The sequence below is a fragment of the Meriones unguiculatus genome, chromosome 1 (assembly GCF_030254825.1).
Source record: "Meriones unguiculatus strain TT.TT164.6M chromosome 1, Bangor_MerUng_6.1, whole genome shotgun sequence".
Classification (NCBI taxonomy): Eukaryota; Metazoa; Chordata; class Mammalia; order Rodentia; family Muridae; genus Meriones; species Meriones unguiculatus.
In genome coordinates this window covers 143,480,667-143,497,228 of record NC_083349.1, presented here as the reverse complement: position 1 = coordinate 143,497,228, position 16,562 = coordinate 143,480,667, and the positions used below count along the sequence as shown (strand labels likewise).

Sequence of the window (16,562 nt, the reverse complement as noted above, 5' to 3'; positions counted from 1 at the left end):
TTTTTTGTTTGTTTATTTGTTTTAGTTTTTGAGGCAGTGTTTCTCTCCCTGTCCTGGAGCTTACTCCGACCAAGCTGGCCCTGAACTAGAGATGCACCTTCCTCTGCCCCACAAGTAAAGTACTGGGATGAAAGGTATGTGCCACCACCTGGTCTAAAAACAATCTTTGTAACATTTTAAACATAAAAAAGCATTATAGGAAAATGTAAGCACAGCCTAAAATTTTGTCAGATGTTTAGCATATGACATAAAATCTAGACTCATCGAAGGCTCTCTTTCGTCACACTGGATTTTCACAGATGGTGCTCTTTTGGACTGAGGGACAGTTTTGGTTTTCTTTTTTAACTCTATGAAATTTGGGGCAGAAGATTTGTTAACAGAGGTGTTGAAAACTCATACACATAGCATATGGAGTAAGAAGTCCATAAACTTCCTCTCTGCTCAGAATTTTATACTTGTATTTCATTTTTTTTATTCCTTTTTGGTATTTTTTTTCAGTTTTTTTTTTTGTTGTTGTTGTTGTTCATTTTCCATCCTGTCATAGGCCTTCCTTCTCCTCCTCCCGGTCCCACCCTTCCTCCTTGTTTTCCCTACCTCCCCTCCTTTACACAGCAGAGGAGAGGAGTCTGCCCCTACACACCCACGCCAGCACACCAATCACATCAGGACTGAGCACATTCTCTCTCCTGTAGCCTGGGGAGGTAACCCTGCCAGGGGAAGGTGATCAAAAAGTAGGCAACAGAGTCCATGTCAGAGTCAGCCCCCATTCCCCTTACTAGGGAGTCCATATGAGGACCAAACTGCCAATCTGCTACATTTGTTGGGGGTTGGGGGAGGCTAGGTCCAGTCCATGCATGATCCTTGGTTGATGCTTCAGTCTCCACAGGGCTCCATGGGCCCTGGTTAGTTGGCTCCGTTGCTCTTCTTGTGTAGCTCCTGTCCCCTCTGGGCCCTTTTATCCTTCCCCCAACTCTTCCAAAACACTTCTTGCACTCCACCCAATGTTTGTTTGTGGGTCTCTGCATCTGTTCCCATCAGCTTCTGGGTGGAGCCTCTCAGAGGACAGCTATGTTAGGCTCCTGTCTGCGGCCGTAGTAGAGTATTGTCAATCATGTCAGTGGCTGGTGTCTCCCACAGCGTGAGTCTCAGGTTGGGCCAGTCATTTGGTTGGACATTCCCTCAGTTTATGCTCTATTTATGTCCCTGCACATCTTGTAGGCAGGGTAAATTTTAGTCAGTGTTTTTTGGAGTGGGTTGATGTTCCCCTCCCTCCAACAGCTGTGCCTCATTAGAAAGTGGCCTCTACAATCTCCATGACCCCTATTACTAGGAGTCTCATTTAGTCACCCTCATATCTCCCAGGAGCCTGTCCTGGGACGACAGACGGCTTGCAGAGAGAAGAAGGCTTGGGCGGGAGCTTCTCTGTGACAAGCTGGAGATCTCACCCAAGCTTTCTCTTCTCTCTGCAAGCCTCTGTCCTCCCACTACCATTCTCCCCAGTTCTAAAACTGACCCTCATTTCCCCTCCTGTTTCTTCTCTTCAACAATTCCACTGTCTATTCTGTCTGGACTTCTGAGTGGGAATTAAACATCCTTCCTTGGGTCCTCCTTGTTAATTATCTTCTTTGGGTCTGTGAGCTGTAGTATGCTTATCCTGAATTATATGGCTAAAATCCACTGATAAGTGAGTATATACCATGTGCGTCTTTCTGCACCTATCTTACCTCACTCAGGATGAGCTTTTCTAGTTCCATCCATTTGCCTGCAAATTTTATGACTTCCTTGTTTTTAATAGCTGAGTTGTAGTCCATTGTGTAAATGTATCACGATTTCTTGATACATTCTTCAGCTGAGAGACATCTAGGTTGTTGCTAAGATACTAGCTATTACAAATAAAGTTTCTATGAACACATGTTCTCGCAGAATGGTGGAGCATCTTCTGGGTGCATACTCAGGAGTGGTATAGCTGGGTCTTGAAGTACAGCTATTCTCAATTTTCTGAGAAATCTCCAGATGGATTTCCAGAGTGGCTGTATAAGTTTGCACTCCCACCAGCAGGGGAGGAATGTTCCCCTTTCTCCAGATCCTCACCAGCATATGTTGTCACTTGAGTTTTTGATCTTAGCCATTCTGATGGGTGTAAGATGGAATCTTAGAGTTGTTTTGATTTTCATTTTCCTCATGGCTAAGGACACTGAGCATTTTTTAAAATGATTTTCTGCCATTTAATATTCCTCTGTTCAGAATTCTCTGTTTAGCTCTATATCCCATTTTTTTCTTTTTTATTAATTAATTAATTTTTATCAATTACAGTTTATTCACTCTGTATCCCAGCTGTAGCCTGCTCCCAATCCCACCCTCCCTCCCTCTTCTCCTCCCAAGCCCCTCCCCCAATCCACTGATAGGGAGAGTCCTCCTCCCCTTCCATCTTATTCTAGTCAATCAGGTCTCATCAGGACTGGCTGCATTGTGTTTCTATGTAGCCTGGTAAGGCTGCACCCCCCACCCCCCATCAGGGGTAGGTGATCAAAGAGTAGGCCACTGAGTTCATGTCAGAGACAGTCCCTGTTCCCCTTACTAGGGAACCCACTTGGACACTGAGCTGCCATGGGCTACATCTATGCAGGGGTTCTAGGTTATCTCCATGAATGGTTGGAGTATCAGTCTCAGAAAAGACCCTGTGCTCGGTTTTTCTTTTTCTCTCCTTGTGGAGCTCCTGCCCCCTCCAGGTCTTTCTATCTCCCCCTTCTTTCCTAAGATTCCCTGTGCTCTACCCAAAGTTTGGCTATGAGTCTCAGCATCTGCTTTGATACCCTGCAGGGTAGGGTCTTTTAGAGGCCCTCTGTGGTAGGCTCCTATCCTGTTCCCTGTTTTCTCCCTCTTCCGATATCTATCCTATTTGCCTTTCTGAATGAGGATTGATCATCTTACCCATTCTTGATTAGCTTCTTTAGGTGTACAGATTTTAGTATGATTATCCTATATTATATGTCTAATATCCACTTATAAGTGAGTATATACCATGTATGTCTTTCTGCTTCTGGGATACCTCACTCAGGATAATCTTTTCTAAATACCACCATTTGCCTGTAAATTTCATGATTTCCTTGTTTTTAATTGCTGAGTAGTATTCCATTGTGTAAATGTTCCACAATTTCTGTATCCATTCTTCAGTTGAGGGGCACTAGACTTATTTTTGGGTCTTCAGTTGAATTCCATTGATCAACTAGTCAGTTTCTATGCCAGTACTATGCAGTTTTTATTACTGTTGCTCTGTAGTACAGAGATCAGGGATGGAGACACCTCCAGAAGATCTTTATGGTACAGGAATGTTTTAGCTATTCTGGAGTTTTTGGTTTTCCATATGAAGTCGAGAATTGTTATTTTAAAGTCTATGAAGAATTGTGTTGGTATTTTGATAGGAATTGCATTAGTCTGTTGATTGCCTTTGGTAAGATGGTCATTTTTACTATGTTAGTCCTACAGATGAGCATGGGCAATCTTTCCATCTTCTGATATCGTCTTCAGTTTGTTTCTTCAGAGACTTGAAGTTCTTTTTTTTAAGTTTGAAATCATTTAATTAAAAGACCAAGTGATGGGAAGCTCCTTTGTTACGGTACATTATGTATGGCTCTTATACAGAGGAAAATAGACAGCAGCACCCAACTCAGGTGAGCAGAGGAGCGAGGCTTGCTGACACTGAGACTAACTCTTTAACATGTTAAAGCTCTTGGATAATGTTCGTGTGAAATATAAACATGGCACTAAAGTCAGACTTTTAGGGCCAATCATCATTAAGATAAGGTGGAGTAATAAGGTTTTAAAATGTCTTATGTGATGTTTATGATCAACATACAAATGGAAAGTAATATGAAGGGTGTGGAATGGTCCCTGAATTCCTGGATAACAGCAACTACTTTGTCCTTTCATCTCCCCAAAGCATGTATATGAGGCATCATTTCTTAACTGCTTTTGAGAATGCCCTAATTACAATCTCTGCAGCCATTTTTAACTACTACTATGCCATAATAGTCTCAAGATAATGCTTTTTACTAAATTGAGAAAGGAGCGAGTTTGATCTGACACAGATATCAAGGCACAGTAAGTATGCTCTCAGTGTAAGAACAGTTGCCCTTGTTTTTTTTCCCACCTAGATCTTACCAGGTGCTCAGTTCTTAAGACATTTTGAAATGAAAAACTTGTTCCCACTGTGGATAGAGGACTACAGTACTTTAGTATTCTTTGGGTGACTTAAGGTTAGTGTCATAATTTAATTACCCATAAGGTGCTGTAATGGCGGAGTTCCTGACCTAATAGTCCTTTCATACAACAGTTTGGACAGGAGTCACACAATGTGCAGGACCTGGCTCTCTCTGAAGAGGAGGTTGAGTGGTTGGAAATTTCTCTCTGAAGTTCCTCTACTTTTCTCTGAAGCTCTGCTCTTTTGGCAAGAAGTTATTTGTGGTTTCACCTGGGGGGGGGAGGCACCCAGAGCTCTAGGTGGTGGGTGCTGGCTGCTGGGTAAAGGACCTGATTGGAGTAGCTCCCCTAGAGAGGATGAGTGAAGTCTTCCAGCTGGCTGTTTATGTAGGACCACAGTGACACCATCTTCTTAGGGAGATTCTCTTTCCCTCTCTGCTGTTGACTTTCAGAGAGGAATATCGCAAATAAACAGCTGTATAAGTGGTCCAGGATGATAATGAGAAAATACTCATTGAATTCAAATATGGCAGGCAACTGTCTTTGCCTAACATTTGCCAGACAGTCAATAAATTTAAGGAAAACAGGTGATCTCTCTGCATCAGCATGGTTCTTATCTCCATGGCCAACTCTTGGTTGGAATTGTGGTCCTAAGCTTAGCCAAGCTTTCTCCACAAGAACTTCAAATCCTCGTATGGTTCAATAGTATCCATCCAACCTGAGCATGGCCAGGGAAGTGAGCTGAGCGCGAGCCCAGCCATCACTGCAGTGCACCACCACAGACATCTTTGCTGCCTCTACTTGTCAGCAGTCCTAAGAGTCCTTGCAAGACTAAGATCAATGTGTTCCAGCCTCTGCATAGATTTCAAGTTAGACAACCAGTGACGTTCCTCATTGTTGAGGTACACAATCTTCTTAAGCTTCCACAATGATTCTCTCATAACATGGACATTATGAAAATTCAGAAAAACTAGTTTTGCATTTTGATAAGCATCTTCACTTTCATAACCTCTCCACTTTGCCTTATTGGCAACAGCATTGACACTTGTCCAAGCATCAAATCTAAATACTTTGTGAGACTGGCCATTGGAGTTCATGGTGGCCTGAAGGCATTTCTTATCCTCTTAGCTGTGCTTCTCACTTACTGGAACCATGGGCTGTGGCTTGACTTTCAGGATGAATCCGTGATAAAACTGGGATCCGGCCCCATGACCTGAAGGTTGCCACTCTCTTTAGTTCCTCATTAGGAATGTTTGCTGGCACAACCAAGAGGGCAGGATATGTGTCACAAAGTTCAGAGCGCTCATTTATCTTTGTTATTCTCCAGCTTTCATTTGGAATTCCCTGACTTCTATACTCTAAAAGGGGGTCATACAGTTTCCACCCATTTTCAGGGAATATTTATTTATACTCAAAAGCAAAATGAAGCAAGTTATTAGTACCAGAATTCATATTTCATTCAATTCTCAAATATGGATCTACTTGTTTGTCTTTCTGGTTTATGAGCAAATAGTAAATTCCTGATATCCTCGCACAGTCTCCAGGCTGTTTTCACCTTGACCAAATGCTACTCTATTGATTGCTCCAAGAGAAGCATTTAGAATAAATGGGGGATCCCACTGCATGCTCTTGAAATAGGACCTGTACTTTGTGACAGCTTTCCTTGTACAGTAGTCACATCATGCATGGGCCATGTCTTTAATGTCTTTTTTTCCTGGAGGCAGGGCTGCGTCCTCTATTTCTGCTAAATTGCTTGACTCCCTCAGTACCCTCAAATCAGGAGAAAAGTTGCCTGCTGAAGCTGAAGTCCAAATAGAGTCTAACGGCACAGCAGAAACTGACTTGTACTCATCGAGTTCTCTTCAAGAGAAGTGGAAGCGCTGGACAGTGAGTCCTCGCTGGGCAGCCTTGCTGCTTCAGCTCTTCTCCATGGCACCAGATCAGGAGGCCGCTGCAGAAGAAAGTATCTGCCATAGCAATACTTTGACTTTTCCTTTTCAATTTGTATCCACTTGATCTACTTTAGTTGTCTTACTGCTCTAGCTAGGACTTTAAATACTAAGCTGAAGAGATACAGAGAGAGTGGGCAGCCTTGTCTTGTCCCCTGATTTCAGTACAGTTGTTTAATTTTCTCTCCATTTAATTTTATATTGGCAACAGGCTTGCTGTGTATTACCTTTATTATGTTTAGGTATGTGCCTTGTATCCTTGACCTCTCCAAGACTTTTAACATGAAGGGGTGTTGGATTTTGTCAAATGCTTTTTCAGCCTCTAAGGAGATGATCATGTTTTGTTTTGTTTTAACTTTCTATTTGCTTATACGGTGGATTATATTGATGTTTTTTTGTATATTTAACCACCTCTGCTTGCCTGGGATAGAGCCTACTTAGTTATGGTAGATGATATTTTTGATGTGTTTTTTGATTCGGTTTGTGAGTATTTTGTTGAGTATTTTTTAATCAACGATCATAAAGAAAACTGGTCTGGGACATCGGCGTGGTGTGGCCTGGGCGGAGGCGCCGCCGCAGGCCCAACTGGGCACCTGCGGGGCGCGGGAGCGCCGTGGGCGTGCATCCTCCCTGGCCCGGAAGGGTGATGTGGCTGCACCAGCACCGGCTCCGCTGTCTGCCATTTTCAATTTTCAGAGTCTGTTGACTGTAATCTTGCTGCTTATATGTACGTGTGCTTATATCCGATCCTTGGCACCCAGCCTCCTGGACAGAAATAAAACTGGACTATTGGGAATATTTTGGAAGTGTGCTCGAATTGGTGAACACAAGAGTCCTTATGTGGCCATATGCTGTATAGTGATGGCCTTCAGCATCCTCTTCATACAGTAGCTTTGGAAACTACCAGCATGGGATTGCCATCGGACTGTGGAAACAAGGACTTGCCTCCAGAAAATAATGGGAAGAATGGTTAAGCCATTTATCTCTGAACATGGAATGAGATAAATTTCAAGATGCTGTTCTCTATTTTTATGCTATTGGACCAATGAGCAATGTAAATAGTTAAGGTGTGATAGTTTAAAACACAGGAATGTTATTGTAGCGATCAACCTCAGTTCTGTCACTGCAGAATTATACTCTGCAAATGTCATTCTGTTGTGTCGGGGCTGCTTTTCTTAAGGTCCTGAAGCATGAAGTGGAAACACAGTGGCAAGTTTTACAGACTCCTTTCACTAGGAATTGAAATTGATGTCTTCATAGAATGAGACCTTCTAGGAACTGACCTATTTTTATTGAGAAAAATTGTTCTATTTTTGTTGTTGTTACTGTTCTTATAGATTGCATTCATATTTAAACCATTTTCATTGCTAACCAGAGCACCTCTATTCTTGGGGAAAATCTGTAGTTTATTACAGGTGTTTAAAATATTTTAAACAAAACTCTGTATTTCTTTAATTAGCATAAAACGTTGGGCTTCTAGTCAAATGTGGTGAAAGAGATAGCTGCCATCCTTACATTTGTTGTTGTTCTTTAGTGTTAAGTCTTCCAAATAGAACATTCATCTCAGTTAAAAAAAAAAAAAGAAAAAGAAAAAGAAAACTGGTCTGAAATTCTCTTTATTTGTTGGGTCTTTGCGCAATTTAGGTATCAAGATGACTGTGACCTCGTAGAATGAGTCTGGCAATGTTCCTTCTTTTTCTATTCTGTGGAATAGCTTGAAGAGTATTGAGATTACCTCTTCTTTGAAAGTGTGTTCAAAAACCATCTGGTATTGGGCTTTTGTTGTTGTTGTTGGGAAACTTTTAATGACTATTTCTATTTCCGTTTAGGTTATAGGACTATTTAAGTTGTCTGATCTTGACTTAACTTTGGTACATGTAATCTATCAAGAAAATTGTCTATTTCATTTAGATTTTCCAATTTGTGGAGTACAGGTTTGAAGAAAGACATTTTTAAAGACAGTTTATTCTTTTGCCATTTAAGTCAGTTAAATGTTTTCTCATGTTTTTATTAGTGCTGTATGCATCCAAGGTCTTCCTGGTGGAGTCATCTTCACCATGCAGGTGTTGATGCTGTAGCTGTCTATTTTGTTCTCATGCTGGTGAGGAATTGGAACTGATGTAAACTGGTGAAGGTTTGCTGGAGTCAGGATACATACCTTTATGTGTGGTATCCCCTTGGTTGTAGTAATACTGCAAAGATGGCTGGGTCCTATTGCATTCAGAGAAAGGGTCTCTGATTCCTAACAGTGCTAATGAAGAAGAGGTGCTGCCAATGACTGAATGGTGGGTGACATCTGATGATTGGTGGTGGACAAAGAAGGGTGTGATTTGAATAACTCTCGCTCTGGTGGGAACACAGGTGTGATAAAATGGTTCTGATTCCACCCATTCTTTTTGTAAATGCTCCAGAGGTCCTGATACTGCCATAATGTATTCAAGACCTGGGATGCCACCTTACCACTTTCAGAGAGGACCTGTCTCCTCTGCCTTTGGTTATGTTCACCATAGCTTCTCTATGCCTCTTGAGTCAGCCAGAGCTTTGGCATTCTCCATGTTTTTGTTGATGACCTCGTGCAGAGCATAGCACATGGCTGCCACAGTCTCATCAGATAGTATGCTGGGGCCATTGACCAGATCTCACATGGCATATTTACTTCTGAGCTCCTGTTGCAAACACCCAGTGCCATGTTCTTCAAGGCAGTGGCCACAGAAGAGATGACTCTATCATTATCCATCCCCAGAAGGTTAGCAAGGATGGGAAGACCTTTTTTCTTCTTGACAGCTGCCCGGATGTATTCTGAGAACTTCCATTTGCCAGTAGAAAGGTTCTGGAGAGAGCCAACAGAGCCTTCCAAGGAGGCTGGGTTGGAACTTTCTGCTAAAAGGGTCAGATATGGCTTTACCACTAGCGGGTGCCAGAGTGTTTCAACTCCTTTGGGAGACTTGGACAGTCCAGGGATAGACCCAGTTCCATCCCATTAATCCTCTTGTGGAATTCTCTTCTCCTCATCTTCATCTTCCTCTTCCTCTCCTCTTCCTCCTTCTCATCTTCCTCCTCTTTTTCCTACTCCTCTTTCTCCTACTTCTTTTCCTTTTCTTCTTTTTTCTCCTTCTTTTTCCCTCTCCTTCTTTCACCTGCAGCTTTGTTCCTAGTCTTTGCTGGGAGACTCTTTCCCTACTAAGTCATCCAGGTCACTTAGTCTGAGAAGCTGGGCCTGAGGGACTTCCAGTTCCAGCCGATATGACAACTTCCTCAGGGTGCACAAACAGTTCTCCACTGTCTTGCTGTCGTAATCAATAGAGTTCACACATGTGTAGATCACATACAACAATGAGTCCACCAGCCTATCACAGGACTGCATTTGGTTGCATGCTTCCTCCTCCGCCAAGCTGAGGTTCCTCAGGTGACCTGAGGTTCCACGAGGTCTGAAATTTTATTTTATGATCATCATCAAAGGAAGAGTTATTCCACCCAGAATGTGAGATAGCATCTCGAATGACTGACATCTTTACAGTGTCGCATGAGGATAAATTCCAAAGGAGCCTTTCCAGCTCAGGTGGAGGCCAATGTCACTCCAGGGACCAGGGACATCCCGGCCAAAGGGTCCCCACTGCTGCGGTACTAGAGCAAACTGGCCAAAGTGCCTTCACCATGCCACTACCAGCTCCTCCCTCCCCACTCATCCCCTCCCCTGAAAACACTCTCCCACCACCCTGGTGGCAGCTGCAGTTCACCTCTACTCCTTGCCCATTGTGCTGCCATGGGGGCCAGCGGCCAGCAGCAAGGTGCACTCAGACCTGGAGCCTCTCTACTTCATTAATGTCTTCCCCAACTTTATTAGTTTTTTTTTTTTATCTACTGTCATTGTGATTGTCTGCTTGTTATTTTTGGAGAGCTTTGAGATGCACCATTAGGCTATTTGATACAACTTAGACAATTTAATATGAGCACTTACCTCTTTAAACATTCTTCTTATGATTGGCTTGGCTGAATCCCAGAGATTCTGATAGGATGTTTTCATTATTATTTGTTTCTAGAATTTTTTTAATTTTCTCTCTGATTTTTTGAATGATCCCAGACCATTGTGCCTGATGCTCTAAGTTTCTCTCCAGGGCCTCCCCTGACCTTTGGGTTCTGAAAAGAAAAGTTTCCTTCCCTTGCAGTGACACTCAAGTCCTCCAAGTCTTGCTTCCTTTAAGACTGAGCACAAAAGAAGCTGTTCACCTTGATACATGGAAAAGCCTGATATCTGAGAGTCCTCTGCCCAGCAGGGCAGTTCAGGGAGGGACTGGCCCTAGCTCTACATTGGCATAAATCTCCCTGGTACTTTTGGAGAATGTGGCCCTTTTCCATCTGGGGCCTGCCAGCAGGAAGATGAAGAATCAAGGACCTTAACATAAAACCAGAGACACTAAATCTGTTAGAAGACAAAGTGAAGAAGAGTCTTGAAATCATTAGCATAGGAGACAACTTCATGAACAACTCAGGTTCTAAGATCAAGAATGAATAAATGGGACCTCATAAAGCTGAAAAGCTTCTGCAAGGCAAAGAACACTGTCAACAGTACTTCCAACAGAAGGATAATATCCAAACTATATAAAGAACTCAAGAAATAAACACCAACACACTAAATAATCCAGTTAAAAATGGGGGTACATAGACAAAACAGATGAATGGCCGAGAAACACTTAAAGATGCTCAGTGTCATTAGCCATCAGAGAAATGCAAATCAAAACAGCTCTGAGATTCCATCTTTCACCTGTCAGAATGGCCAAGATCAAAAACTCAAGTGAAATCACATGCTGGCAAGGATTTGGAGAAAGGGGAACCCTCCTCATTTTCTGGTAGGAGTGCGGACTTGTACAACCACATTGGAAATCAATCTGGATGTTTCATAGAAAACTTTGAATAGCTCTACCTCAAGACTGAACTGTATCACTGCTGGTCATATACCCAAAATGTGCTTTATCATACAACAAGGGCATTTGCTCAGCTATGTTCATAGAAGCTTTATTTGTAACAGCCAGAAACTGGAAACAACCCAGATGTCCCTCAACTGAAGAATGGATAAAGAAACTGTGGTACATTTACACAGTGGATGGAATACCACGCAGCTATTGAAAACAAGGAAGTCATGAAATTTGCAGGCAGATGGGTGGAACTAGCAAAGGTCATCCTGAGTGGGGCAACCCAGACCCAGAAAGACACATGATGTGTACTCACTTATAAGTGAATGCTAGCCATATAGTATAGGATAACCACACTTCAACTCATGGACCCAAAGAGTCTAAGTCACAATGATGGCCCAAGGGAGGGCGTTTGAATCTCACAGAGAAGGGGAAATAAAATAGACATAAGTGGTAGATGGATGGAAGAAACTGGAAGGTGTTGGGAGGGTGTATGGGTGGGTGTTATCAGGTGTTGGGAGAGTGGAGAGAGGGCTAGGAGAGAAAACACAAATCGATGGGGAGACGTTTCTCTGTAGAGGGGAGGAATATCCCAGGAATCTATTGGGGTGACCCTAGATGAGACTCCTAGCAGCCTGAAGTGGTCACCTCTTGTAGCCAAAAGGGTCTTAGAGTGGCGCGAGGGGAACACCAACCCACCAATAAAACCTTCAACCCAAATTTTGTCCTGACTACAAGATGTGCAGGGATAAAATTGGAATAGAGATCGAGGAATGGCCAACAATGACCGCCCCCCTTGAAACCCACCCCATGGGAGAGAGCTAATCCCCTGACACTATTAATGCTACTCTGCTGTGCTTATAGACAGGAGCCTAGCCTAACTGTTCTCTGAGGAGCTTCATCCATCAGCTGATGGAAACCGATGCAGAGACCCACAGCCAACAATAGGTGGCACTAAAGGAGTCTGTGGAAGAGTTGGGTAAAGGACAGAGGGAGAATTGGGTAAAGGACAACGACAAGACCTACAGAGTCAATTAACCTCTGCCCTTGGGAGCTCACAGAGACTGAACCACCACCAAAGAGCATGCATGGGCTGGACCTAGACCCCTACACATATGTAGCAGATGTACAGCTTGTTATTCATGTGGGTCCCCTAACACTTGGAGCAGGGACTATCTCTGATTCTGTTGCCTGCCTTTGGGTCCCTTTCCTTTAGCTGGACTGCCTCATCTGGCCTCAGGGGGAGAGGATCCCCTTTGTCCTGCTGCAACTTGGTGTGCCAGAGTAGACTGGTACAAGAGAAGGAGGAAATAAGGAAAGGGAGTGTGTTAGGATGGGGCTGCTATTGGCATGTAAAGTGAATAAAAATAAATAACTAAACAAATAAATAAGTAACATTTCATCGTATACACATCTTACATGTTACTTATCAGTTCATCTCTTGGAGGACATTTGGGTTGGCTTGATTGTTGTAAGTACTTGTGCAAAAATAATAAAGAAAGGGAAAAAAATAGATTCCTTTTCACACAATACATCCCAAACACAAATTCCCCTTCCCCAACTCCTTGAGGTAACTCTTCAACATCTTCTTCCCCCTGTTGTACTTCTTTTCCATTTGTCTTCATAAAAGATCAGGCCTCCCAGAGATAACAAGCAAACAGAACAAAATAAGATAAAATAAGATAAGGAAAAGCCCTCATACAGAGACTGTATAAGGCAACCCAAGAGGAGGAAGAGTTCTAAGAGAAGGTAAGAGTTAGAGACAAACTCATTCTCACTGTGATCAGTCCCACAAAAACACCAAGTGGACATCCTCAGCATAAATGCACACCCTTGCAGACCCTGTCCTTGCAGCTTCAGTCTCTGTGAGCATATATGAGCCCTGCTTACTTGATTCTATGGGCCATATTCTCCTGGTGTTCCCATCCCTCCTGACCCCTAAAATTTTTCCTTCCCTTCTTCTGAGGATTTTCTGAGCTCCTACAAGAGGGACTGTGGGGAGTTTCCACTCTGTCAGACTGCTTTGCTATTTAGCTCTCAGTGGAAAGACATGTTTTCACCCTGGCCTTCAGCTAGAGTCAGTGATAAGCAGGATGTTTGCCAAGTCCACCTCCTTTTTTTTTTTTTTTTTTGAGACAGCAGGCAGGATGTCTTGTCACACACCTTGTCACACACACCTTTTGTGTGTGTGAGGATCACACAGACAGGTGGTTGAGGTAAAGAAGTTTGACTTCTCTGTTAATTCATTCATTGTACTGAGGTGCTTTTGCTCTGACTTAAAAAGGGATTATTGGAATAAAGGGAGGCAACTAGTTTCTACTGGAGCCCTCTCGGAAAGATCCCATGTGTAGTATGTTGGTTTATTAATTTTCTTTCAGTCCTCACTCCCTGCTCAAGAACTGTTCGATTCTGCTGGCGGGCTCCAGCAAGGGACCCAATGGAGACCTCCAGTTTAGACTTTCTCTTACTATAATGTCTGGCTGTGTATTGTCTGCTGCTGGAAGAAGCCTCTTTGAAAATGACTGGACAAGGCATCAGCCTATGAGTATAGCAGAATAAGGAATCATTCTGTTGTTTTTTTGGTTTGGTTTTGTTTTTGTCCATCATGTTTGGTTCTGTCTTAGGTTTCTGGAATATCTAGTCTCTGATTTCTGACCATCCAGGCAGTGTAGGGCTTGGACTCCCTCTCATGGCCTGGACCTCGTTTAATCAGACATTGATTAGCCACTCCCACCATTCTGTGCCACCATTCCCCCAGCATATCTTGTATCAGGATATATTCTAAACTGAGGGTTTTTGTGGCTGGGTGGCTGTACAGGGTTCTCTTTCCATACCTTACGGAATCCCTTCACAAAGAGACTAGAACATAGGGTTGAAGGCTCCATACAGTAACCAGCTGGACATGTCTATTTTCAACAAGCTGTTTGGCCATTGTCCAAAGCAATGGGGCCTCACTGTCAGTTTTCAAAGAGTAACTCTCTGCCCTAGCATCAGCCTGGGTTGTTTAATGATCTCCAGAGAACCCTGCCCCACCACTGGAAGCTTTGCCTGGCTTCAAAAGATGATCAGTTCAGACTTCATAGTCTCTATTTCTAGGAGTCCTCACTGGGGTCATCCTCATAGACTCCAGGGAGTTTCCACTTTACTAGGCACTGGGTTTCTACCCTGCGCCCTAAATGCTCCCAGTTCCTGTACTATATGGCTAGTATCCACTTGTGAGTATATGCCATGTGTGTCTTTCTGCTTCTGGGGCACCTCACTCAGGATGAGCTTTTCTAGTTCCATCCATTTGCCTGCAAATTTTATGATTTCCTTGTTTTTAATTGCTGAGTATTCCATTGTGTAAATGTACCACAATTTCTGTATCCATTCTTCAGCTGAGTGACATCTAGGTTGTTTCTAGATTCTGGATACTAGGAATAAAGCTTCTATAAATATGGTTGAGCAAATGGCCTTGTTGTATACTTGAGCATATTTTGGATATATGCTCAGGATTGGTATGGCTTTAGGTAGCACTATTCGTAATTGTCTGAGAAAGCGCCAGATTGATTTCCAAAGTGGGTGTACAAGTTTACATTCCCACCAAAATGGAGGAGGGTTCCCCTTTCTCCACATCCTCTCCAGCATGTGTTGTCACTTGAGTTTTTGATCTTAGCCATTCTAATATGTGTGAGATGAAATCTGTTCCATTTTGATTTGCATTTCCCTGATGACGAAGGATGTCAAATATTTAAGTGTCTCTGCCATTTTGATATTCTTCTGTTGCAAATTCTGTTTAGCTCTGTACCCCATTTTTTTTAGATTTTATTTATTTATACATATGAGTGTTCTATTTGCATGTGTGCCTGTATGACAGAAGAGGGCATCAAATTCCATTATAGATGGTTGTGGGCCACTGTGTTGTTCCTGGGAATTGAACTTAGAACCTCTGGAAGAACAGCCAGTGCTCTTAACCACTGAGCCATCTCTCCAGCCCCTGTACACCATTTTTAATTGGATTATTTGGTTTGTTGGTGTTTAATTTCTTGAGGTCGTTATATATTCTGGATATTAGCCCTCTTTCAGATGTAGAGCTAGTGAAGATCCTTTCCCAGTCTATAGGCTATCATTTTGTTCTAATGACTGTGTCCTTTGCTTTACAGAATCTTTTCAGTTTCATGAGGTCCCATTTATTGATTGTTGATCTTAAAGCTTGAGCTCTTAATGTTCTGTCCAGGAAGTTGTCTCCTGTGCCAATGCCTCAAGGCTCTTCCCCACTTTTTCTTCTAACAGATTTATTGTGTTTTGCTTTGTGTTGAGGTCTTTGATCCACTTGGACTTTAACTTTGTGCAGGGTAATAAATATGGATCTATTTGCATTTTTCTATGTGTAGGCATTTGGTTAGACTAGCACCATTTGTTGAAGAGGCTGTCTTTTTCTCCATTGTATTATCTTGGCTTCTTTTCAAAATCAAGTGCCGGTAGGTGTATGGGTTTTCTTTCTGGGTCTTCGATTCGATTCCATTGATCCACCAGTCTGTTTCTATGCCAGTACAATATAATTTTTATTACTGTTGCTCTGTAGCACAGCTTGAGATCAGGAATGGAGATACCTCCAGAAGATCTTTTATTGTAAATTATTACCTTAGCTATTCTGGGTTTTTTGTTTTTCCATATGAAGTTGAGAATTGTTCTTTCAATGTCTATAAAGACTTGTGTTGGTATTTTGTTGGGAATTGCATTGAATTGGTAGATTGCTTTTGGTAAGGTGACCATTTTTACTATGTTAATCCTACTGATCCACAAGCATAGGAGACTTGAAGTTCTTGTCATACAGGTCTTTCACTTGCTAAGTTAGATTTACACAAAGATATTTTATATTGTTCATGGATATTGTGAAGAGTGTTGTTTCCCAAATTTCTTTCTCAGCCTGTTTATGGCTTTATACAGGATGGCAACTAATTTTTTGAGTTAATTTTGTATCTAGCCAATTTCCTGCCTGTGATATCTAGCCCTGGGCTGAGGGTAGCACTGCCTCTAAGGAACCTTAAAGTTTTTACCAGAAATGTCTGAAAGATTCTTCAGCCCCTCACTATCATTGAGACTTTTGTTGTTGCTATTAAATTATCACTCTTCATAATTTTTGAAGTGCTTTCAAAGTATATCTACTTTTTGCCCTTTTAGAAACAAGCAAATAAATATGAAATCTTAATTTCTGGCATGAGGAGCTACTGAATAATAGTAACATTTTCACATAAATTGAGCCATTTGTTATGGGGAGGCTGTGTACATTTTAGGGAAATTTAAATGTTATGCCTTATTACAGAATTGTACGTGCAATTTCTGTGATTATATGACATGTATGATACAGTTGATTAAATCTGATAATTAGGTTTTAATAACATAACAGATAAAAAACTTTTGCCTTAAAGTATGAGAGCTAAAAGCCAAAGAATGTAGTTCAGTGTACAGCCTGTATGAGGCAATGAATAAATAAATAAATAAGGAGGGGAAGAAAGTTTTT

General features: G+C 42.2%; 1 protein-coding gene and 2 pseudogenes across 1 annotated transcript; 1 reads left to right on the top strand and 2 right to left on the bottom strand.

Annotated features, from left to right (window-relative positions):
* Positions 1-4,322: 4,322 nt before the first annotated feature.
* On the bottom strand, positions 4,323-6,670 carry LOC110566684 (myotubularin-related protein 2-like; annotated as a pseudogene).
* On the top strand, positions 6,669-7,658 carry LOC110566683 (protein kish-A-like; the record flags this gene model as incomplete). The annotated part of the gene is made up of 1 exon (XM_060381021.1): positions 6,669-7,658. A coding segment is annotated over one exon (372 nt), but the record flags the coding sequence as incomplete, so codon positions are not given.
* A 443-nt stretch (positions 7,659-8,101) lies between these two features.
* On the bottom strand, positions 8,102-10,119 carry LOC110566682 (plakophilin-4-like; annotated as a pseudogene).
* Positions 10,120-16,562: the final 6,443 nt, after the last annotated feature.